The sequence below is a fragment of the Mustela putorius genome, unplaced genomic scaffold (genome assembly GCF_011764305.1).
Source record: "Mustela putorius furo isolate JIRA1106 unplaced genomic scaffold, ASM1176430v1.1 tig00000145_pilon_pilon_pilon, whole genome shotgun sequence".
NCBI classification, from domain to species: Eukaryota; Metazoa; Chordata; class Mammalia; order Carnivora; family Mustelidae; genus Mustela; species Mustela putorius.
In genome coordinates this window covers 23,051,284-23,073,771 of record NW_025421294.1, presented here as the reverse complement: position 1 = coordinate 23,073,771, position 22,488 = coordinate 23,051,284, and the positions used below count along the sequence as shown (strand labels likewise).

Here is a 22,488-nt window from a genome sequence, read left to right as displayed (position 1 = left end):
CTGGCCAAGCATTTCCTGGGAGCAGGGTGGACTATGCGGGGGAGGGGATACAAGAACATTTAAGGAGAGGCTTCCCTATTTCACCCACCATTCTGACAACAACTACACACATTCCACCCCCAGTCACCTCCTCACCACCTTAAAACTTGGTTGGGAGAAGAATGGGAAGACAGTCAAAATATCCATCTGGTTAAATAAACCACATATGAAGGAATACACATCCACACAAGTCTGTGTTCTGCAGCTGATAAAAAGGGTGATGCAGTTCGAGCTCCATTTAGGCATGCTGAAAGGTATCTGTGCCTCACACAAGGATACCCCATTTACATAAAATTATACATACCCACCAATTCTCATGTGCAGATATGCAGAGAGCATTCGGCAGTTTGTGGGTGGGATTTTAAAGATTTTACTTTCTTCTTTATAATTGTCTGTATCGTCCAAATCTACAAAAACCACTTACTATAATTGCTACCTTTATTCAATTCTTACTATGTGTCAGTCCCAATGCTTTCACATGGATTATCTCATTCCTTATGAACTGGGTTCTATGTTTTTTTGTGTTACAGATGTAGATAGTGAGGTCTAGAAAGGTTGAGCCTGAGGTCATATAGCTAGTAACTGACAAAGTCAAATGTTGGAGGACCAAATGAATTAATGCATGTAGTAGGAACTTGATAAGTGAGGGTTATTATTATAATAACTCATCATACTACCTCCTTCTTCTTGTCTTGTCTACACCCCTGCTATGGTATGTAAAAGACTTGAAACAGGATCTGAATTATTACTTCAGAATCTCCTACATCCAGCACAGTGCCTGAGAGCAAGCCCTCATGAGATGCTTATGGAAAGAATGAGTGAATGAATTAATAGGCAAACATCCACAGCTTTATAAATATATTTTCCCAACTACTTTGTTTCCTTATCCCAACAGGATTGCAAATGAGATCAAGGGCCAGTCTCTCCTTTCCTCTGGCCCCCATCATGGTCTGGAGCAAACAAAAAACGTGCTCCATAAATGCTTTGGTAGGCTAAGGACACTCCCCTCTTAGCTGCTGTGGCAAATCCCAGACAGTATTCTAGAAATAGCTGGATCTGGGACAGATACAAAGTCAACAGCTTCCCATAAGCTGTCTGTTCTTCCAACTCCATGTCAAGTACACAGAGAGGTTGAGAGACTTGCTGGAAGTCACACAGCTTCCGGTGGCAGGGTTGCTGTCTCACTTGGCCTCTACTCTTGTGTCCACAACACCCTTAATTCTGTATAAATTCACAATGTGAGAAAGTAGGAAAAGAGCAAAGTCTTTAAGACAAATATTTAATCATGATGCAAGTGGCTGGGAGTACTTTGGGACAGGAGCAGGAAGAAAGCCAGACCCAAATGCTCTGGCTCCCTGATGCTCAAATACTCTGCAGGATCCCAGGAAGGGTAGGCAGCAGGATCTCATCTCCTGCTGACAAAGGGGTAGGAGTCTTGCTCGAGCCTTCCTCACCATGGGGAATGTCTTTCTAGGTTCCCATCAGAACATCCAGCCCTGCCTACCTGGAGAATGTAATAGAGAATGACTGATGGGCTAGAGCCTGGGTGATTCTGGTGGGCAGAAGGAAGGGATTAGGAGAGAGCTTTGTAGAGGTGGTCTCCACCAAAAGATAGGACTAAACCATGGTCACCAAGTCCTAAGGAAGGGCAGCCTGAGTCAGAAGCAGAGGGATTGAGAATTCAGTCAGTTTCTACTATGGCCCCATCTGGAGTCAGCTGGATATGAGTGTGCAGTCAGGGTCGCCATGTTGTTTACTGCACCTCCTTCCTGATGCTGCTCTTTCCTTAGCCCTTGCAGGCTGCGGGTCAGGCTGGGTGTGGTAGAGGGCAGAGGGGCCCAGAGGAAGTCCAGTTACCAGAGGCTCAGGAACAGAATCAAGGGAAGCGTACAGAAGAAAAGAGAGGACACCCAGGGCTGTGGTCTCAGAGCAGGGTTTTTGTTCTGTAAAAGAAATGGAATGGAGTCAGCTCTACCCTGTTCCTCACCTTGGCCTCAGTCAAGGCCTTGCCCCCTCCCCTGAGGTATCCATTAGAGGTCTATGGTATTCATGACCACAGAGAGGTCACATCCTCTATCCCCTTCTTTGGGTTTCCTCCAGGTAGTCCAATAAAGGTAAGACGTGTGCAATAGAGGAAGCCCTACCTGGCGTTCCATCACAGGAAAGGTGGAGTCTTCCCAGTCCTGAGAGAAGAGTTGGCTGTGAAAACGCATCTTAGCTGCAATGGCCTCCACTGAGGAGAGGAGAGAAGGTAAAATGCAAGCAGGCAAATGACAGAGATTTCTCAGGCTCCCATGGAAGGGACCCTGGCATATAGCAGGGCAGTGGGGAGTGGGCTATTGTCTTATTCTGCTTGCTTATTCCTTGAGATAGAGAGTGTCCCTGGGGCCAAGACAGATAGAACAGGAAGCTTGGGGGTCGGTCATTCAGGGAATGGGAGAAGGAAGAAGGCCCAGACTGGAGGGGATGTAAACCTATGCTGAGGAGGGGGCAGAAGATGTCTGCAGGAGATGGATGGAACCAGGGTGGACCACAGAGTTGACTCTTTTCCTCTGCCTGGATCCAGCTGACAGACCCATGGGGGCTGGAAGCAGATGAACACACTTACTGAGGCAGGGGTTGTGGGAGAAGGATTCTTCCAGCTGCTCGCACTCATCCTGCAGGTTGCCACTACCTCGGCAAGTGCAACTTAAGGCAACACTGGTGTTCACATTGCTGACAAAGTTGGGAGTCATGGCAGTCCCTGTGGAGTGAAGAGAGGATTGCCAGGGCCTCGGCCGACCCAGACTCCACCCCCACTCTCTGACACTTGTCTCAGGACTTCTCCATCTGGGTTCAATCTCCAGAGCATTCTGACCCCCACAGCTGCCCACCCTGTGGGCTCCCTTCACGTGGCCCCCAGTCTCACCAATCAGCCCCATGTATGCTCGCAGACATCTGGAATGTTCTGTTGCACAGGTCCCTAAGATGTCCAGAGGATGGCAGTGGGTTTGAAAATCCACCAGGCGAGATCTGGAAGAAGGGAAATTTTAAGAGTCTTCATTGAAGGTCTGGCCTGCAGCCTTCCCCCTGGCAACCCCTTTAGCAGACATACCCATCTTCATGCCAAAGCCTCCTGTTTTCAGGGCCTGGCCCAGGGCTTCCTCCTCAGTGAAGCCTATTCTTGTCACAATTAAATGCACTATCACACCATTCCTCACAGCATACCACTTTGAATATGGGCTCCATAATACCTAGCTATGAGATTTTAGGCAGCTTCTTTAAACTTAGTTTTCTCAACTGTGAATAGAAATGAAAACAGGACTGGGGCGCCTAGGTGGCTTAGTTTGTTGAGCATCTGACTCTTAATTTTGGCTCAGGTCATGATTCAGGGTCATGGGATCTAGCCCTGCATCAGGCAGTCTGCTCTTCCCTCTCCCTTTGCTCACCCCCATTCTCTCCCTCTCTCTGTCTCAAATAAAAAGTAAAATCCTTAAAAAAAAAAAAAAACAGTACTTCCTCATGGGTTTTTGTGAGGATGAAATAAGAGATTGCATATACAGCATTTAGCATAGTGGTTGGTACATACCAAGTGTTCATTAAATGTCAGATATTGGGGCGCCTGGGTGGCTCAGTGGGTTAAAGCTTCTGCCTTCCACTCAGGTTATGATCCCAGCGTCCTGGGATAGAGCCCTGCATGGAGCTCCCCCATCCCCGCATTACACTGGGCTCTCTGCTCAGCAGGGAGCCTGCTTCCCTTCCTTTCTCTGCCTGCCTCTCTGCCTACTTGTGATCTCTGTCAAATAAATAATAAATAAAATCTTTTTTTAAAAATGTCATATATTGGGGCGCCTGGGTGGCTCAGTGGCTTAGGCCGCTGCCTTCGGCTCGGGTCATGATCTCAGGGTCCTGGGATCGAGTCCCGCATCGGGCTCTCTGCTTAGCGGGGAGCCTGCTTCCTCCTCTCTCTCTCTGCCTGCCTCTCTGCCTACTTGTGGTCTCTCTCTGTCAAATAAATAAAATCTTTTAAAAAAAGATCTATATTATTCATATAGATCCTATGATAGGTAAAGCTGGTTATCTTCAGGTGATAGAATTATAAGTGTGTTTTTTTCTGTACATACTTCTGTGATTTTCTTTACATTTTGCCAGGTTTATTTCTACGTCACTCCCACCCAAATGCAAATTCCTTGGAAGGACAGCTTCTTAGTCAACTAGCCCAGCACTTGCTACATAGTTAGCACAAGAGGTGGTGTAGCTGAACATTAGGCCGACTTCACTCCAAACCTCCTGACTTACTACCTGGATGAACCTCAACAACCTGTGTAAACTTTCTCTGCTCCGGTTGCTTCTTTGTCAAGTGAAGATGATAGAAAAAAACAATACCATCTATCTTACAGGGTTCTTGACAGTTTACATGAGTTAATACATAGTAAGCACCTCAAACAGCCCCTAGCCCCTAGTAAGTCCTCAGTAAGTGATGGTGTATCAATGATTGAGAGCTTGTGTGTAATATTTTAGAGAAGAAGGAAGTGGGGCTCAGAGACATTAGGCTCAAGGTTACAGAGAAATAAGGGTTAGAACCAGGCTGCAAAACAAGGTTGGGGTGACTCTTGTTGTCAGTAAATGCTACTTAAATGGATGATAACTTCAGTATGATGAGTGTTTTATCCTGAAGAGGCAGAGGAAAGCCAGATCAGAATTTCTGCAGAATATGTATCAAACATCTTACAAATCGTCATGTACTTTGATTTGGTACTGGCATTTGTAGCAACATGTCCTAAGTAATAATTAGATTTGTGCACAAAAATGAACAAGGGTGATATTTATTGTAGCATTATTTATAGCAATAAAGAAATCAACTAAATATCCAGCAATAGAGGAAGGATTAAACAAAGTATGGGGCATCCATAAAACGGAATACAATGCAGGCATTTAAAAATCAAGTTGTCCAAGGATAGTAAAAGACAAAATAAGCACCACCATTTATTGAGCACTTACCCTGCATAAATTATGCAATTTAACTCTCACCAAAATCCCGTGAGATCTGTATTATTATCCCACTTTTTACAGAGGACTAAGAGGAACGCTAGGTTAAGTGATGGAGTTTTAGGTTCAAGTGATGGGCTCAAAGTCACACAGCGTCAGGCTTTAAATTCAGATCTGACTCCGGAGCCTGTGGGCACTACTATCCTATACTGCTTCCAAAGAAAAATGCCCATGAGATATACACATAAATTAAAAAAAAAAAAAAAAAGTACAAATATATTTCTAGAATATCGTTTTGTTTATCTGTATACAAAAAAGGCTGGAAGGAAACCCTCCCCAAAGGATGTAGATCATCTTCAGGTGATGGATTTTGAGGGCGCTTTTGTATTTTTTATATTTTCCGAACTTTTTACACAAAGGTTTCTTGTTTTTTTTTTTTGTTTTTGAGAAAAGGGTTTCAGGAAATACTGAAGGGAACTACGGGGTGAAGTCTTTCCACGGTCTCTGGGCAGCAAACCCAACCCCGCACAGAAAGGCAGCCAGCCGGCCAGGAGCGGTGTGCACGGTGCCCTCGCCCACCCTGCCCGCCCACACCTGGCACCAGCACCTGCACAGCGGGTCAGAGATGCAGATGCGCCGCAGCTCCAAGCAGTTGGGGGCCCCGGACGGCAGCGCGCAGCTGGGAGCGATGGTGTTGCGCCTGCGTTGCCCGCAGCCCTGGTCGGCCGGTGCGCACGGGCACAGCAGCAGGCCCTGAGAGTGGGGCTCCGACGCCTTCTCAAAGAAGGCGCGGAGCTGCCGGAGGCAGGTGGGGCGTTGGCAGCGGGACCCCGAGCACGCCTCCCCATAGGCCTTGCGCAGCCGGTCACACTTGTCATTAAGAGTGCACAGCATGGCGAATTTGAGGCAGAGGTCTGAGTCTGGGGGGAGAAGGGCACCAAGTCACCAGTCTTCCGTGCAAACGTGCAGCCCAGTTTTGCTAGGAACCCCTGCAACCCTCCTATTTAACAAGGACAGTGCTGGGGATAGGAGGAAAGCGAGGACTATCCCGAATACGACCACTACTAATCCATGGCTTTCCCCCTACCCATAAACTTTATCGGTATTTGTGAGCTTTCCCCATCTTATTCCTCAGCTTGCCTAGGTATAATAGTAATAATAATAATAATAATAATAATAATAATAATAATAAATAAATAAAAGGAACAGAAGCTATCTATTTATCTATCTATCACACTTACTTATCTAGAATTGAAGTGGCCAGAAAGCTCACCTGAAACTCCTTCCTCAGTCCCATGAAGTGAGTGAAGACATCTCATGGTGGAAACCATTATCTAGAGATCCCATAACATTCTAAAGCACTTTCTGAACCACAGAAACAGATGCAACCAAATTCTATTTAGAATTTTTGTTTTGTTTTGCATCAATTTTGCCCAGTTTTAATAACACCTGTCTGTCTTTAATGATTGATACATGCATAAAATCTCCCCATAATTCTGAGTCTTGGGAAGTTATGGTCCTATTACTATAACAGCAATTCTAGCAGTCAGAACAATGGGGTGACTGGAACAGATTATTCCCAGATTCCTTGTAACTAAGAGTTTATGTATAAATCTCCATGCTTTTCTCTGAAAATTCTATTTCCGATATATAGGACTGAATGTACAACAAAGCTCACATCCTTCTCAAAAAGCAAGTGCAGGGGCTCCTGGGTGGCTCAGTGGGTTAAGCCACTGCCTTCGGCTCAGGTCATGATCTCAGGGTCCTGGGATCGAGTCCTGCATCAGGCTCTCTGCTCAGCAGGGAGCCTGCTTCCCTCTCTCTCTCTCTGCCTGCCTCTCTGCTTACTTGCGATCTCTCTCTGTCAAATAAATAAATAAAATCTTAAAAAAAAAAATAAGCAAGTGCATGCGTGTGTGCTCCTCCTTTCCAATTAACACAACAGCCCCACTTTCCTGAAAAACATGCATTTTAGTCCTTGCCAGACCGATGGCTCCCACCCGGAGTCACCCCTGAGGAGTCACATTCTCTCTCATCATTTTCCCTGCCCAACACCTCACCCATCCCATTAGAATGGTTTGAAAACAAGCAATTTCCTAGTCTTCAGGGACAAAAAGCTACTTTCCTGGCTGCCTAGAATAAGGGTAAATACTTCACTTCAGCATATTTTTTCTGGGCCTGCTGCCACTCCATCAAACCCTTTGTAGAGACCCATCTTTTGGAACCCAGGAGCCCTAATGGCCTCCCTTCAAATGCCTCCCTAATACCTATTGCTCTTTGTTGACTCATAAGATCACAGCATGCCTCCATCCTGACAAAATGCTTCTTTAGTTATCTGGCAGACTAGAACTCTCCCCCAACTCACCCTCTGGTTTGTGTTCCCCACCAACAACCCTTCCTCTAGGGTCCCGGCCCACCCCTCGTGCCCCCGCCCCAGCTTGCTGTCCACACCTGGTTTGAGCATGTTCAGTTTGCTGAGATCCATTTTCCAGGGTTTTCTGGTCACTGCGTCTTCATAGGGGGAAACATCCAGTTCAAAGTCACCTAGAGACAAGGTGACAAGAATCCTGAGGACTGGGCTGGGGGGTGGGAGCAGGAGGGACTGGGCCTGCTGCGTCAGCCCTCAAAGCCCTGTGGAAAAAAGGAAAAGCACAGCCTCTACCTAACTAGTTGCAAGCTGTTTAGAGGTGAGAAAAAAGCAAGACCATAAAGGTAGAGGCTGGGCTCAGTGAATTCACTGGGTTTAATGATAATAACAAAGCTACTATTTGTTGACTACACTGTGCACTGGGCACCACGGCATCAGTGAAGAAGAAAAAAATTCAATCTCAGACCTCCTAGCTGCTTTTGGGTAGAAAAGAAGAAAGAAGCTGAGAAAGGTTAAGTCACTGGCTCAGGCTCACAGAGGCTAAAAAGTAGAGCTGGGACTTGAAACCTGGACAGATACCAGAGTTTCAACTCCTAACCACTACGCATAGGGCCTGTGCGTACATAAGCAGGCAAGGGGATTGTCTTGTTTTCTCTTACTGTTGAGGAAGGAGCTATAGTAGACTCTGTTCTAGACCTGACCATGTACCTATGGAGATGCATCGCACACGGAGGAAGTGGAAGTGAGGCCGGATCCCAAATTGAACCTGAATGAGAAAAGCAGAGAACTCTGGAAGAGACAATGATCTCAGAGGAAACATACCTTTCCCAGTCACCCTCAGGGTGCTGTGGGCTCCTTAAGGGGGCATAATAGGTCTTATAAAGTCATTGCATAACTCATACACATGGTAGGTACTCAATAAGCATTGGCTAATTAATCTTGTTGGAAGACAGGGGTGAGAGAGTGCAAGGGGTCACCCAAATTGCCTTTGAGAAAGCATCTTTAGGAGGGAAGAAATATGGATGATGTCAAGAAAATTGGAAAGGATGGTCTGTATATTTGGGAAGACATGAAAGCTCCCAAGGGAAAATTAAGGAAGGCAAAAGGATCCAGGGAGAAGTCTCTGGGGAAGTTCTTTTTTTTTTTTTTTTAAGTTTTTATTTATTTATTTGACAGAAAGAGAGAGATCACAAGTAGGCATAGAGGGGTGGGGGAAGCAGACTCGCTGCTGAGCAGAGCTGATGTGGGGCTCGATCCTAAGATCCTGAGATCGTGACCTGAGCCAAAGGCAGAGACAACCCACTGAGCCACCCTCTGGGGAAGTTCTGAAAGAGAACCAATTAGCACATGTGGAAGATAAGGAACAAAAAGTATGGTAAATTGGGGCGCCTGGGTGGCTCAGTGGGTTAAAGCCTCTGCCTTCAGCTCAGGTCATAATCTCAGGGTCCTGGGATCCAGCCCCGCATCAGGCTCTGTGCTCAGCAGGAGCCTGTTTCCTCCTCTCTCTCTGCCTGCCTCTCTGACTACTTGTGATCTCTGTCTGTCAAATAAATAAATTAAATCTTTTAAAAATATGTGGTAAATTTACTACTGTTTCCAGTTATATGATGGCTACCCACCCAGAGGACTGTACACCATGGCCCTCTCACCCCTTTGCCATGTGACTTTCAGGCTCTCTATAAGAGTATACCTCCACACCCTACTGTAAGGGTCACCCATGTGACTTGCTTTAGTTTGTGGATTGTGAGCTGAAGTGACATAAATCACATCTGAGGTGGCATTTTAAGAACCATCACATTGTCCTGCTGCTGTTCTTTTCCCTTTACCAGCCTGGGTCCTAGAAAGAAGAAGACAGGTAGAGAAAAGACAAAGCTAGCTCAAGGAACCCCACAGCAGATGTATAACATGAACAAAAATGAAAGTTTTGTTGTGGAAGGCCATATATGTGGGGGTTGATTGGTTTTTATTGCAGCATAAACTAACAAATTCTTATTAAAAACATAACTGGTGGGGCACCTGGGTGACTCAGTGGGGTAAGCCTCTGCCTTCGGCTCAGATCATGATCCCGAGGTCCTGGGATTGAGCCCCACATTGGGCTCTCTGCCTAGCAGGGAGCCTGCTTCCCCCCTCTCTCTGCCTGCCTCTCTGCTTACTTGTGATCTCTGTCAAATAAATAAATAAAATCTTAAAAAAAAAAAGTAACTGGTATCTAGAAGTGAGTACGGCAGTAACAACAAAAAACCTAAAATGTGTGGTTTGGGCGTTGGGACTGGGCAGTGAGTGGATGGTGAATAAGCTGTTCCAGGGGTATGGAATATGCAGTAGCAATGCATTTGGTAAAATTGTTGCCTGCAATAACCTGGAAGAAAGATGTACTGAATGAGATTGTGCTTTAAGGAAAAGAAGCTGAGAAGCAGAAGTTTCTAATATGTCTTGACTGCTATTGCCTGCATTTTGCAAGGTACTACAAGAAAGATAGAAGATCAGAGAAGTGACCAGTTTGCAAATAGGGAGCAAAAAGAAAAACAATCCAGAAATTTGAGGATTTGTAGGATTAAGAGATGCAACTGCTTTTGCATACTTTTTATTCAAATAGTAAAAGATAAAATTGAGAGATGCTTTGAGTAATAAGGTTGATTACAACTCAGCCCTAGGGCAAACACTAATTCAATGAGATGGCTATCATGCTCTTTGTGGAGATCTCTCAATGATTAAGATGGTATCAATAAATCCTGCCAGTTAGACAAATATGTTTGGAGAAAAAAGACTAGGGTAGTGGCTCTCCCACAGAAGCCTGGTAAGAACAAAAATGCTTCTAATTAGGTCTAGAAAGAGACACATCTTGAAAAGAATTTTTGGAAAGGCTACTAGCACATGAGGTGACAGAAACCAAAGATATAGAAAGCAATTAAGTTTTGAGAGAGCTGTATTGCTAAAAGCCACCAGCCTGGATTCAAATAGATTCTACTGGAGCCTTAAAAGTCCCAGCATTCCTCAGGTAGCAAGCAAGCAAGCAGAAAATGGCGTTCACTCCTCAAGGAGTTGGGAGTCTCCACAATCCTTCTCAGACATGGCCAAAGAAAATAATGGGAAAGGAAGGACCTGCCAGGGTAGGGGGGCTGGGCCAAGAGCCCTAGAGAACAATAGATAAAGCAACTCTTCTAAGGAACAAAAGCAGATCCTTATTAAAGAGTAAAGCCTACTACCAAGAGAAGATGGCCCTTACAATGGTTATGTGGTGGGACCTCAGAACCACTATGAAGCAATGGCTGCTGTGTGCATCCCATTCCTCGCCTTCCTGAGAGTATTCGCTATGGTCTCCCATCGCTGCCCCACTGTTATATTCAGAGTACATACTGGAGGCAGATGACCTGTCCTCTTTGTCCATAGGTAGCTAGATCAAGAGGAGTTATATCCAGACCTGACAGAGAAATTTTCCCAAGATCCTGGGAGCCTGATACACTGTTTGGCTAGAAACTTTAGGGTATCTTCCTTAGAAAGTGGGGTGATACGCATCTGACTGGCTCAGTTGGAAGAGCATGCAACTCTCTTGATCTGGGGTCGTAAGTTCAAGCCCCATGTTTGGTGTAGAGATTACTTAAGAATAAATCTGAAAGAAAGAAAAGATGAAAAGGAAGGAGGTTAATACATTTTCCTTGTGGAAGAGAGAGAAATGAGTGTTTTAACCAAATAGTGAACTATGGTAGATTGTATAGTACTTTGCCCTCCCTGTAAGATTATACATCCTCACTTATTGCCATGTGATTTTCAGGGTCTCTTGTGGGAGTATACTTCCCCCTCACCAGGGAGGTCAGGCTTGGCTATGGGATCTGCTTTGTTCATGGAATGTGAGCATAAGTATTTCATGTAACGTCTAAGTAGAAGCTTTTAAAAACATCAAGCGATTCTGTCATTACTTATTTCCCTCTGCTGTAATCAAAGAACTTCCTAGACGGAGGCTGTACCTTCAACCTGGATTTGAAAATGAAGAGGACAGATGACACAGCTAAGACAGAATATGAGCGAGAACTAAACCTTTGTTTTACAAGTCACTGTTCTGTTATTTTGGTGTAGTCCTGTAAAAGTGGACTAATACAGAAAGCTGTCTCTGTAAAGAATCAGAGGAAGGTCCTCTCTCTTTGGCTATTCCAGTGTCTTCTCTCTTACTGCATTCTGTCTGGTTAATGAGTATCCTTCCTGTTAAAGGCAGGAGCAGGACACTGCCCACCCCCACCCTCTCAGAACTTATGGATTATGTTTTATTTGGAATCTCTGAATGGGTTAAGACCATTCTCCTCCATGTCCTGTCCACACCCTTCTGCTCCATGAATTGCCCAGGTTGGGCCTCAGGCTGGTTCAGAGTTCTGGTTCAGAGGCAGCTACATGTGACCAGGTAAGAAAGAGGGAAGAAGGGAGAAGAGAGGGCAGTGTTGTAGGTACCCAGAAGGATACTGTCAAGTCATCCCTCTACTTCTTACTGATGTTATATGCAGAGCTTCTTTACCATCCCAGTCAGAGTCTACCCATCTGGCCTATATTCTGCAGGATTAAATGACAACCCATGAGAGCCAAATTCCTTAACTTAGTTCATTCTATGATGGGGACCTCACCAAGGCTGCGGGCAAGGTGAACGGTCCAGTAGACTTCCAGGCAGGCAACTTGGTTCTTCATGCGGCGGTGGCATGTGCAGCTCATCAGAGAGCTATTCCTCAGGTGCTGTGCTGCCTCCCTGCACTCCTCAGGGACCAAAAGCTCCTGTGCGGGTAATGGGGTGCTTACACTAGAGGTGCAGGAATTCAGGTGGTGGTAGGCAGCACTGCAAATAGGATCAACCTGGCACTTCCTCCTGGCCTGGATACAGTTGTTCATCAGCCGGCCCTCAGTAGGAAGGGGGTCTGTTGTGGAGGGAGAAAGACCAGGTGAGGCGCACATGAGGTCAGAGTAGCGGACCGGGATTAACAAATTGCAAGGCAGGGTAGGGAGGATTCAAGACAAAACCTTGGGCAGGGGATGCCTGGGTGGCTCTGTTGGTTGAATATCTGCCCTAGGCTCAGATCATGATCCCAGGATCCTCAGATCAAGTCCCACATTGGGCTCCCTGCTGGGCAGGGAGCCTGCTTCTTCCCCTGACTGCCACTCTCCCTGCTTGTGCTCTCACTCTCTTTCTTTCTCTCTGACAAATAAATGAATAAAATCTTAAAACACACACACACACACACACAAACTCTTGGGCAGGAAAGTCTTAGGGTGGCACAAAAGCCTTTAGGAAGAAATAGGGAGAAAAGTCCAGCAGAAGTCAAGAATCTGTAGCTGTCACAATTTGGACAGAATAGATCAGATCCAAGAAGAGGTGGTATGAAGAAAGGCTCCTGGGAGAAGGAGGGGGATTACTATTTGAAGCTGAGCCTGGTGACCCTGCCAGGCACAGGGAAGAGGACCCTTGGCAGAGCAATGCATGGGCAGGGTTGTTTATCTATACACCAGTTGATGGACATTTGGGTTGTTTCCAGCCTTTGGTTATCATAACCAGAGTTGACAAACGTGCTTGGGAGTGACAGTTAACAACTCTGAAGCTTCCATTAAAAGTCACTTAAAAATATCTTCCAGGGGGAATGGGTTAGTGTTGGAGTTTGGGAGCTTTTATTGATTCTGTCACTCAAGAATACTAAGGCTGGTTATAGTTCAGCCCTCATGGAAGACCCTACAACCTAGGACTTAGCATCCCTATCAAAGGGTACCAGAACGCCATTATGTCATCATTTTTGCAAGGTTAAACTTCTAGGAGTCATTTTTAATTCTTCTCTTTCCTGTTCAATCAAACAAGTCCTACCAACTCCACAATATATCAGGAAACTGTCCACTTCTCTCCACATCTATCACCACCTCCTTAGCTCAAACTACCATCAATTCCTGTTCGAACTACTTCCAAGACTCTTTTTTAAAAAATTTTATTTATTTATTTGACAGACAGAGACCACAAGTAGGCAGAGAGGCAGAGAGAGAGGGGGAAGCAGGCTCCCCGCTGAGCAGAGAGCCTGATGCGGGGCTCAGTCCCAGGACCCTGAGATCATGACCTGAGCCGAAGGCAGAGGCTTAACCCACTGAGCCACCCAGGCGCTGCCTTCCAAGACTCTTTATTGGTCTCCCTGTCCATCTTCCAAATCTATTCTCCCATACCATTCAGCCATTTTTTGTTTTGTTTTGTAGCTTTGTCGAGATGTGATTGACATTGTATAAGCTTTAGGTGTGCAATGTGATGATTTGATTCATGTACATATTGTGAAGTGATCAACTCAATAAGATTAGTTAATACATCCTTCACCTAATGTAACTACCATTTTGTTGTTTGCAGCCACCTTTTTGAATGACAATTTTTTAGGTTGGAAACCACTTTCAGTGAAATTCATGCAACATAAAATTAACGAGCTTAAAGGGCATAACTAAGTGACATTCAGTACATTCACAATGTTGTACAACCATCACATCTATCCAACTCCAATATATTCTTGTTATCCCAAAAGGAAAACCATACCAATGAAACAGTCACTCTATATTTCCCTCCCCTCTAGTCTCTGGCAACCACCAATCCTAACTTCTGTCTCTACAGATTTACCCATTTCTAGATATTTCATACAAATGGAATCATAAAATAGGTCATCTTTTATATCTGGCTTCTTTTACCTAACATATTGCTTTTTGTGGTTCATCTACATGGTAGCATATACCAGAACTTCATTTTTTACAGATGAAGTAATATTTCATTGTATGGCTAGCCCATGTTTTGTTTATCTATACACCAGTTGATGGACATTTGGGTTGTTTCCAGCCTTTGGTTATTGTGAACAGGGCTTCTCTGAACATTCATGTAGAAGTATTTGCTCGAATTCCTGTATAAAATTCTTTTAGGTATATATTTACCAGTCGAATTGCTGGGTCATATGGTAATTCTGTTTAACTTTTTGAGGAACCACCCAATTGTTTTCCACAGTGGTTGTACCATTTGTCATTCCTATTAGCATTGTACAAACGTTCCAATTTCTCCACAAACTTGCCAACTCTTGTTATTTTCTCTTTTGTGTTTTCTTTTAACCAGCCATCCTTACAGGTGTGAGGTGGCATATTACTGTGGTTTTCATTTGGATTTCCCTAAAGACTTATGATGTTGAGCATATTTTGTGCATTTTGTCATTTGTATATCATGTTTGGTAATAATTTTTCATTGAAGTACAACATTCAGAAACATGCACTAATCAAAATGTTCAGTACAATGAATTACAAATTGAATATACTGTGAAACCAGACCTCAGATAAAGAACCAGAACATTACCAGTACTCGAGAAGCCCTCTGCCAGTCACCAACCCCCTGAAGGAAACCAATTCCTTGGAAACCAATGTCTTGATTTCTAACATTAGAGATTAGTTTTGTCTGCTTTTCCATCATACAATATGTGCTTTTGGTGTCTTGGTTTCTCTTGCTCGATATTCCATCATACAATATGTGCTTTTGGTGTCTTGGTTTCTCTTGCTTGATATTATGCTTAGTTCACCCACACTTTTTTTTTTTTTAAAGATTTTGTTTATTTATTCATTTGAGGGGGAGAGAGAGACAGTGCACACAGACAAGCAGGGGGAATGGCAGGCAAAGGGAGAAGCAGGCTCCCCACTGTGCAAGGAGCCTTGATGTGGGACTCAATCCTAGGACCCTGGGATCATGACCTGAAGGCAGATGCTTAACTGATTGAGCCACACAAGCATCCTCACACACACTATTAAGTATGGTTGTAACTATCTTATTTTTATTTTTCTTACTGTATATCATTCCATTGTGTGAATATAACATAATTCTAATGGCAACTGGGCATTATATGGGATCATCTCTTAAATACTATAAATGAGGTCATCTCATTTCTCTGCTTAAATTCTTGCAACAGTTCCCATGCACTTACTTCCTAGCCCTCTCTTCCTCTCCCACTTCCTTTCACCCACACCAGCCTTCTTTCTGTTGCCACTGAACCAGACAAGCCTGTGTCAACCTTAGTGTTTTATCCATAGCCTTTCTTTCTGCTTGGAATGCTCTTCTCCCAATCTTCATGTGGCTGGCCCTTTCTGGTAATTCACTTTTCAGATTAAATGTCACCACAGAAAGACCATCCCTAACAAACCAATGTAAAATAACCCCCAAGCTACTCTACTACATCATTACTCCAAAACTCTGCATAGCACTTTCATCACTTGATCTTTTTTTTTTTTTTAAGATTTTATTTATTTATTTGACAGACAGAGATCACAAGCAGGCAGAGAATCAGGCAAAGAGATAGGAGGAAGCAGGCTCCCTGCTGAGCAGAGAAGCCCAATGTGGGGCTGGATCCCAGGACCCTGGGATCATGACCTGAGCTGAAGGCAGAGGCTTTAACCCACTGAGCCACCCAGGCGCCCCATCACTTGATCTTTTAAATTTGAGTTTTTATTGATTATCTCTGTCTAGACTTCCACATGTATCTTAACACTACCCTGTTGCCAGTGCCTAGTACAATGCTCGTTTTTTTATGAGTTCCTACTATTTAAGAGATAAACAAATAATAGAGTAATTCTGTGAGCCACCTCCGTAACTTCTCTGAACACCTTCCTTCTAGTTAGAATCAAAGTGCCAGGGCACCTGGGTGGCTCAGTCGGTTAAGCATTTGCCTTTAGCTTATGGGTCCTGGGATGGAGCCCCATATCGGGCTCCCTGCTGGGTCAGAGGAGCCTGCTTCTCCCTCTCCTCTCCCTCTGCCCCTCCCCATCACTTGTGTCCCCACCCAAATGAATAAATAAAATACTAAAGAAAAAAAAAAACAACAACAAAGTACCAAAATTAGGAGGAGCCTGAGTTTAGTTAGTTCAACCTTCTTTTACAATTGAATAATCAAGTAGATTACTTATTAAAATGCAGATTTTTGGGGTGCTTGGTTGGCTCAGTTGGTTAAGCAACTGCCTTCAGCTCAGGTCATGATCCCAAAGCGGGATCAAGTTTTGCGTCAGGCACCAGTCCCACATCAGGCTCCCAGCTCCACAGGAAGTCTGCTTCTCCCTCTGACTTTCTCTCCTCTCATGCTCTCATGCTCTCTCTCACTATCTCTCTCTCTAAATAAGAAAATAAATAAAAACCTTTTTTAAAAATGCAGATTTCTGACCTCATCCCAGAACTACTGAATCAGAGTCTCTGGTGATAATGCCTAGGAATCTGAGTTTTACCAAGTTCACTGGCAAATAGGACGCACCCTAAGAACTGGTCATACCCAATGCACAAACAAAAGCAGTATCAGTAGTATTGATCACACCTCTTGCTTCAGGATCTAATAAGCTTCAGCATAGCATTATCACTCTTTATTTAAATTTTTTACATTTCGCTCACCATGGATTTTGGGGGGAACGTTGATTTTGATTTTTAGTGTAAGTGCTGCTGAAGCGAGCACTGATTTTGATTTTTTTAAATTTTTAAAAAAGATTTTATTTATTTATTTGAGAGAGAGAGTGAGAATGAGAGAGAAAGAGCATGAGAGGGGAGAAGCAGGCTCCCACTGAGCAGGGAGCCTGATCCAGGACTCGATCCTGGGACTCCAGGATCATGACCCGAGCTGAAGGCAGTCGTTTAAAATTTTTTTAATTTAAAAAATTTTGATTTTTTAAAAATACTACACTGAAGGGCACCTGGCTGGCTCAGTTGGTGGAGCCCCATGTTGGACCCAGAGATTACTTTAAAAAAAAAACAAACCTGAAATATATTTTAAAAATACTGCATTGGGGCACCTGGGTGGCTCAGTGGGTTAAAGCCTCTGCCTTCAGCTCAGGTCATGATCCCAGGGTCCTGGGATCAACCCCACATTGGGCTCTCTGCTCAGCGGGGAGCCTGCTTCCCTCTCTCTCTCTCTCTCTCTGCCTGCCTCTCTGCCTACTTGTGATCTCTGTCTGTGAAATAAATAAATAAATAAAATCTTTAAAAAAAAAAAAATACTGCATTGGGGCACCTGGGTGGCTCAGAGGATTAAAGCCTCTGCCTTCGGCTCAGATCATGATCTCAGGGTCCTGGGATTGAGCCCCACATCGGGCTCTCTGTTCAGTGGGGAGCCTGCTTCCCCTTCTCTCTCTGCCTGCCTCTCTGCCTACTTGTGATCTTTGTCTGTCAAATGAATAAAATCTTTTAAAATAAATAAATAAAATTAAAAATACTGCATTAAAATACTTTTTATCTTGACTACTGTTTCTTGGTACCCCCCCTTCACTCATTCACCTTAGTCCCAGTTCTGCCTTCTTTCTTTCTTTCTTCCTTCCTTCCTTTCTTTCTTTTTTAAGATTTTGTTCATTTATTTGACAGACAGAGATCACAAGAAGGCAGAGAGGCAGGCAGAGAGAAAGGGGGAACAGGCTCTTCGCTCAGCAGAGAGCCCGATGTGGGGCTCGATCCCAGGACCCCAGGATCATGACCTGAGCCGAGGCAGAGGCTTTAACCCACTGAGCCACCCAGGCACCCCGTGCCTTCACTTTCTGAACTTTAGTTGCCCAAATGTAAGGTAAGGAGTTTGGATTAAACCAGTGTTTCTCAAAGGAGGGAAGAGATGCGTTAGGCCCCTTTAAGGGCTGTATCAGAATTTACAAAGGTAATGTGTGGTTCAAAAAAGCATATTTGATCATTACATATGTGGAAGATGAAAAAAGCTTTTAAATTTCAAAAAAAATTTAGGGAAGGCATAAGATATTTATCTTTACCAAAAGGGAAACAGGGATTTAAGCAGTGTGAGAAATACTAAATGTTTAAGAGGTTACTTCTGGTAGGTACCAATAAGTGCCTAATGAAAGAGATGTAACAAGTCTAAGCCTCATTGCTAAAACTGGACTAAATATTGAGTCACAACAATTGTCAGAAGTAAATCTCTCCTATTTCATAGCTGATGGTTCACTGAGTCTGAACAGAGGTGGATTTAGGAGCAATCACAGCTCAACAAAAGAAAAGTAGGGGCAATGTTAAATTTCATCATAACAAGGGGGAACTTGCTACATAACTGATTAATTAGGAAGGTGTTTAATGTTTACCCTAATCTTGATGTGCAGCTATACCATTAGGGTTAGTGAAATTTTCTGGGAAGTCAAATCAGACCAATGATACTTTGCTGCCCTGATTTACTGATGGAGTCAATCTGGACAAACCAGCGCTTTCCCTCTCTTCTTCCATACCTGTCTTGCAGTCAAGATTGTGTTCCTCCAGTACTACTTTATGGCCCTAGCTGATGGGTCCATGTGTGATCACTGCCTCAGGATTTCCCCCACTCGGGCTCTATGCAAGAGTCTCATAATAAGATTCCATGCATTCATCCCACTCCCAAAGGTCATGGGCATGTTCCCTGAGATCATGGATCCCAGGCTACCATTGTCCGGGGAATGGCATGGTCCTAAAACCAGACCTTGAACTATATATTCCACAAAGTACCTTTTATGTATCTATAATAGGGCAAGGCACTGTGCTGAGCCATCTTCCCCTGTAGCAAGTCTTCTGCTCCAATTAAAACAATAAAAATATGTCCTGAAAGGGGGGTGGGTGGAAGTAGGTTGGTGACAAGAAATATTCTCAAATAATGTTAGCAAGTTCTAGCAGCAGATTACAACCCTAATTTGTGAGAAGTCAGTTCAAACAAAAACTTCTCTTTCTTCATCTGTACCTAGAGTCCACTTCCCCAGTCCTTACAGGGAGTGGAAGACTTGAAGCCAGTGAGCAGCAAAGGGCTGTCCTGCTTCTGATTCTTCCCGCCTTCTAGAGATGCTGTCGGGGAAGTGGCCTGGGTGCAACTGTTCTATGTCTGTGCAGACGCTCCTCAAAAGAGGGACGAGGCGGGACTGGGTGGGGGTGGGGGGTGGTGGAAACGGGAGATGCGTGGGTGTCCCGGCCATGGCTGGCATTCAATCTATAATAGTTCAAAAACTGTATTATGCGTTCAAGGTACCTCCTTCCTAGCACCCTGGGCTTCCTTCCTCCGACAGATGGACACCTGTGACCGGCACCCGGTCTATGCTCCCCTTTCCTCCCCCTAACGCCCCGGCCGGAACCGGCCGGTGGACTCACAGACGACACTCACCGGCTCGGAGCCGCAGAGATACCAGCATCAGGAGCAGGAGCGCGGGCGGCAGTGTTCGCGGGTTTGGAGGACGCGCCATGGCTTGGTCCTCACGCCAGCCTTCCGCGTCCGAGACGCTGTGCCAGCGCCGGGCGCCGCGCTCTCCTCGCTCCTCGCCCAGAGGTTCTGCGATCGGGGCTCTTCCAACGCCGCCTCCCGCCCTTCCTCCCGCGTAGCGCCGACACTCTCCCACCAGGGTCCTGGGCGCCGCCCTCCAACTCCAAAGCGCTCGGACGCACCACAACGCCGCTTCTACTCTAGGCAGAGGGCCGCGGGGGTGGAGATGAGCGAAGTTAGGTGCCCCGGCGACCGCGTGCAAGAGGGTGCTCTACCCGAGCCTGCCCACCTGCGCGCCGCTGCCCAGTTCAGTTAGAGAATTCTGCCCAAGACAATTGCGGCAGCTGCCTCCGGAGAGTCCCCATCTCGTGGGCCCAAGTATTTACCAAGAAAAGCACCATTTCTTATTTGCTGGACCCCCACCCCCTCCAGGAACAAGTGAAATCTTGTAGCAAAAGCTGAGCAAGTCAGCATAAGGGCAGTTTCACTTCTAGTATTTATTTTTCCTCTTAGAATTTGCACATCCATGCCTCCATTACCCGTTGAAGAACTTCAAGGGTAAGCTTGGGCTGTTACCATTAACCTATGATTCTGCAAATAGGTCCCAGACAGGTGAAATGGCTGTGCTGAGGACAGTCCTGCGGCCAGATTCCAGGACTTAACGCCAGACTAGCTTCCTCCAAAATTCACTGTCATGAGGGAGGGTGGAAGGATTAAACTCTGTTCAGGTTAGAGAATTACCTGGAGGAACGACAGGATCGCTGAGGAAGGTGGCTAGAAAGACCACTTTAGGAGCCTCCTCATCTTCAGGTATGTTTCAGAAAGCAACCTACTCTACTAAGATTAAACAGGGAGGTAGAAACACAGCTTTGCTCAGAGCCCAGGATTTCTACCCACAAGGGTAAGGGTATTTTTGGGGGGGTAGGGTTGATTCCCAAGAGCTCCCAGGGTAAAAACAGAGACACAGTGACTTGGAAGAATAACTAAGTGCTTAGGAAGAGAGAGGATGATAAAAGGAAGTGGAGGGTTTCATCCCCAACCCCTGCAGCCCAAACCCTTTCCTCACTTGTGCAGAGGCCTGGCAGAGGGCCAGGAGGAGGGTATTGAGAAGTGCAATATAAACCTCTGAGATTTATTGGCTGCTGCTTCTGAATATGGCCAGCCTGCTGTGGCCTCTGGGGGGCATTTGCCGATGTAATCAGCCCAGAAAGAGAGTCATTCCAGCCAGGGGTGTAAATCACCCTTCACAAAGCTGGGAGAGAGACATGTGGCCCTAGATAAGGAAGGAGAGATGTGGCCTCTTGTGCCGTTTCCTCCCTTCTCCTGCCCAGGGGGAGCTAGTTCCTGAGCTGTAATGCACTTTAAATGGAGTTTGGTCTTCATTTTAATCTCTATCTGCCCTTCCAGTCTTCCAGGAGAGCTGTGAAAGTGAACATCTGGCTCCTCAGCTTTTATACAGGGCCTGATTTCCCCCAGCTCCATACTACCTCTGTATGTTAAGTCAGAAAGCTGTAGCTGGGCACAGATAGCCCCCACTGTCCACTCCACTCTGGCAATAGTTTCAAAATGGGATTTAAAAGCAAAGGGTAACTTGGGGCACCAGGTGGCTCAGTCAGTTAAGAGTCTGCCTTCAGCTCAGGTCATAATCCCAAAGTCCTGGGATCGAGCCCCAGCGTTAAGTCCACTCTCCCTCTCCCTCTGCCATTCCCCCTGATTCTGCTCTCTCTCAAATAAATGAATAAAATTAAAAAAAAAAAAAAAGAGGCAGGGGCACCTGGGTGGCTCAGTGGGTTAAGCCTCTGTCTTCAGCTCAGGTCGTGACCAGGGTCCTGGGATCAAGCCCCACATTGGCCTCTCTGCTTGTGATCTGTCAAATAAGTAAATAAAATCTTTAAAAAAAAAAAAAGCAAAGGGAAACAATTTCAAGATTTTATTTATTTGAGAGAGAGAGAGAGAGAGAGAGAGCATGCATAGCCAGGGGAGAGAAACTCAAGCAGACTCAGTGAACACAGAGCCTGACTCAGGACTTGATCTTACAATATTGAGATCAGCCCTGAGCCAAAACTAAGAGTCAGGTGCCTAACCAACTGTGCCACCCAGGGGCCCCAACTGGTAACCATTTCAGATGGTTGGGATGCTAAGAAATAGCTGAAAGACCTATGAATCAATAGAGGTTGGGATGGGAGGAGTTAAGAGGTGTCACCTCTGCTCCAACCCTCCTTCAGCAAACAAGTCCAATCAAGTTTGGGTGGCAGGATCGGGTGAGAAAAGGCATGTGCTCAGGATGCATACTCTGAGTGTCCATTCAGTGCCATCCCCATGGAATGGACCGGGAAGGCAGGAACAAACTCAAACTGCTAGGCTGACAGCAATGCCCAATTCTACCTGTAACAGGCCAGCCTTTCTGTGAGAATGAGATGCTGGACCATCTTTCTGTCTGGGCACTGGAGTGGAGAGCCTGACATCACTGGGCCTTGGATGATGATTGGAAGCCAAAGGTAGGGGAGGGATGAGGAAGCCTCTGTAAATAATTATGACTCCAGGAGTTATATGGACAGCTCTTCCAGCACACCCTCTCCCCACCAACCACATCCCCTGTGACTGCCAACACCTGCTAGATAAGCAGCATTGCCTTTGGGAACCTTGTGGATAATGACAAATGAGCCTGTCCTTTCTACAAAGATGATGCTACTCAGCTATCATTCAATTCAGTAATGTCTTTTGAGACTGATTACGGGTTCAACTTTGAACCAGGTGCAAAAATGATTAAGAGACAAACCCTGCCCTGAGAGGCTTTGCAATCCGCTGCTTGTGCTCAACAGTCTAAAAACCTTGTATCTTACTCCATTTTCATTTGTAATCATGGTTTTCTGCCTTCTCTCAAGCCCTCTCTCACTGGAAGCTTTAATT

At 45.3% G+C, this 22,488-nt stretch overlaps 1 protein-coding gene across 3 annotated transcripts; it reads right to left on the bottom strand.

Annotated features, from left to right (window-relative positions):
• Positions 1-1,302: 1,302 nt before the first annotated feature.
• GFRA3 (GDNF family receptor alpha 3) lies at positions 1,303-21,224 on the bottom strand. 3 transcript variants are annotated; one of them, XM_004744875.3, is made up of 9 exons: positions 20,320-21,220; positions 19,483-19,778; positions 11,986-12,270; positions 7,459-7,551; positions 5,615-5,927; positions 2,948-3,051; positions 2,648-2,782; positions 2,184-2,272; positions 1,303-1,982 (listed from the first exon to the last, which is right to left on the bottom strand). In XM_004744875.3, the coding sequence occupies exons 2-9, from the start codon at positions 19,559-19,561 to the stop codon at positions 1,893-1,895; spliced, it is 1,188 nt and encodes a 395-aa protein (XP_004744932.1). In that variant the 5' UTR covers positions 19,562-19,778; positions 20,320-21,220; the 3' UTR covers positions 1,303-1,892. The 3 variants fall into 3 exon arrangements, with proteins under 3 accessions (XP_004744932.1, XP_004744931.1, XP_012907910.1); XM_004744874.3 differs by having other exon boundaries at positions 19,483-21,220; XM_013052456.2 differs by lacking the exon at positions 11,986-12,270 and having other exon boundaries at positions 19,483-21,224.
• Between the last annotated feature and the right edge of the window lie 1,264 nt (positions 21,225-22,488).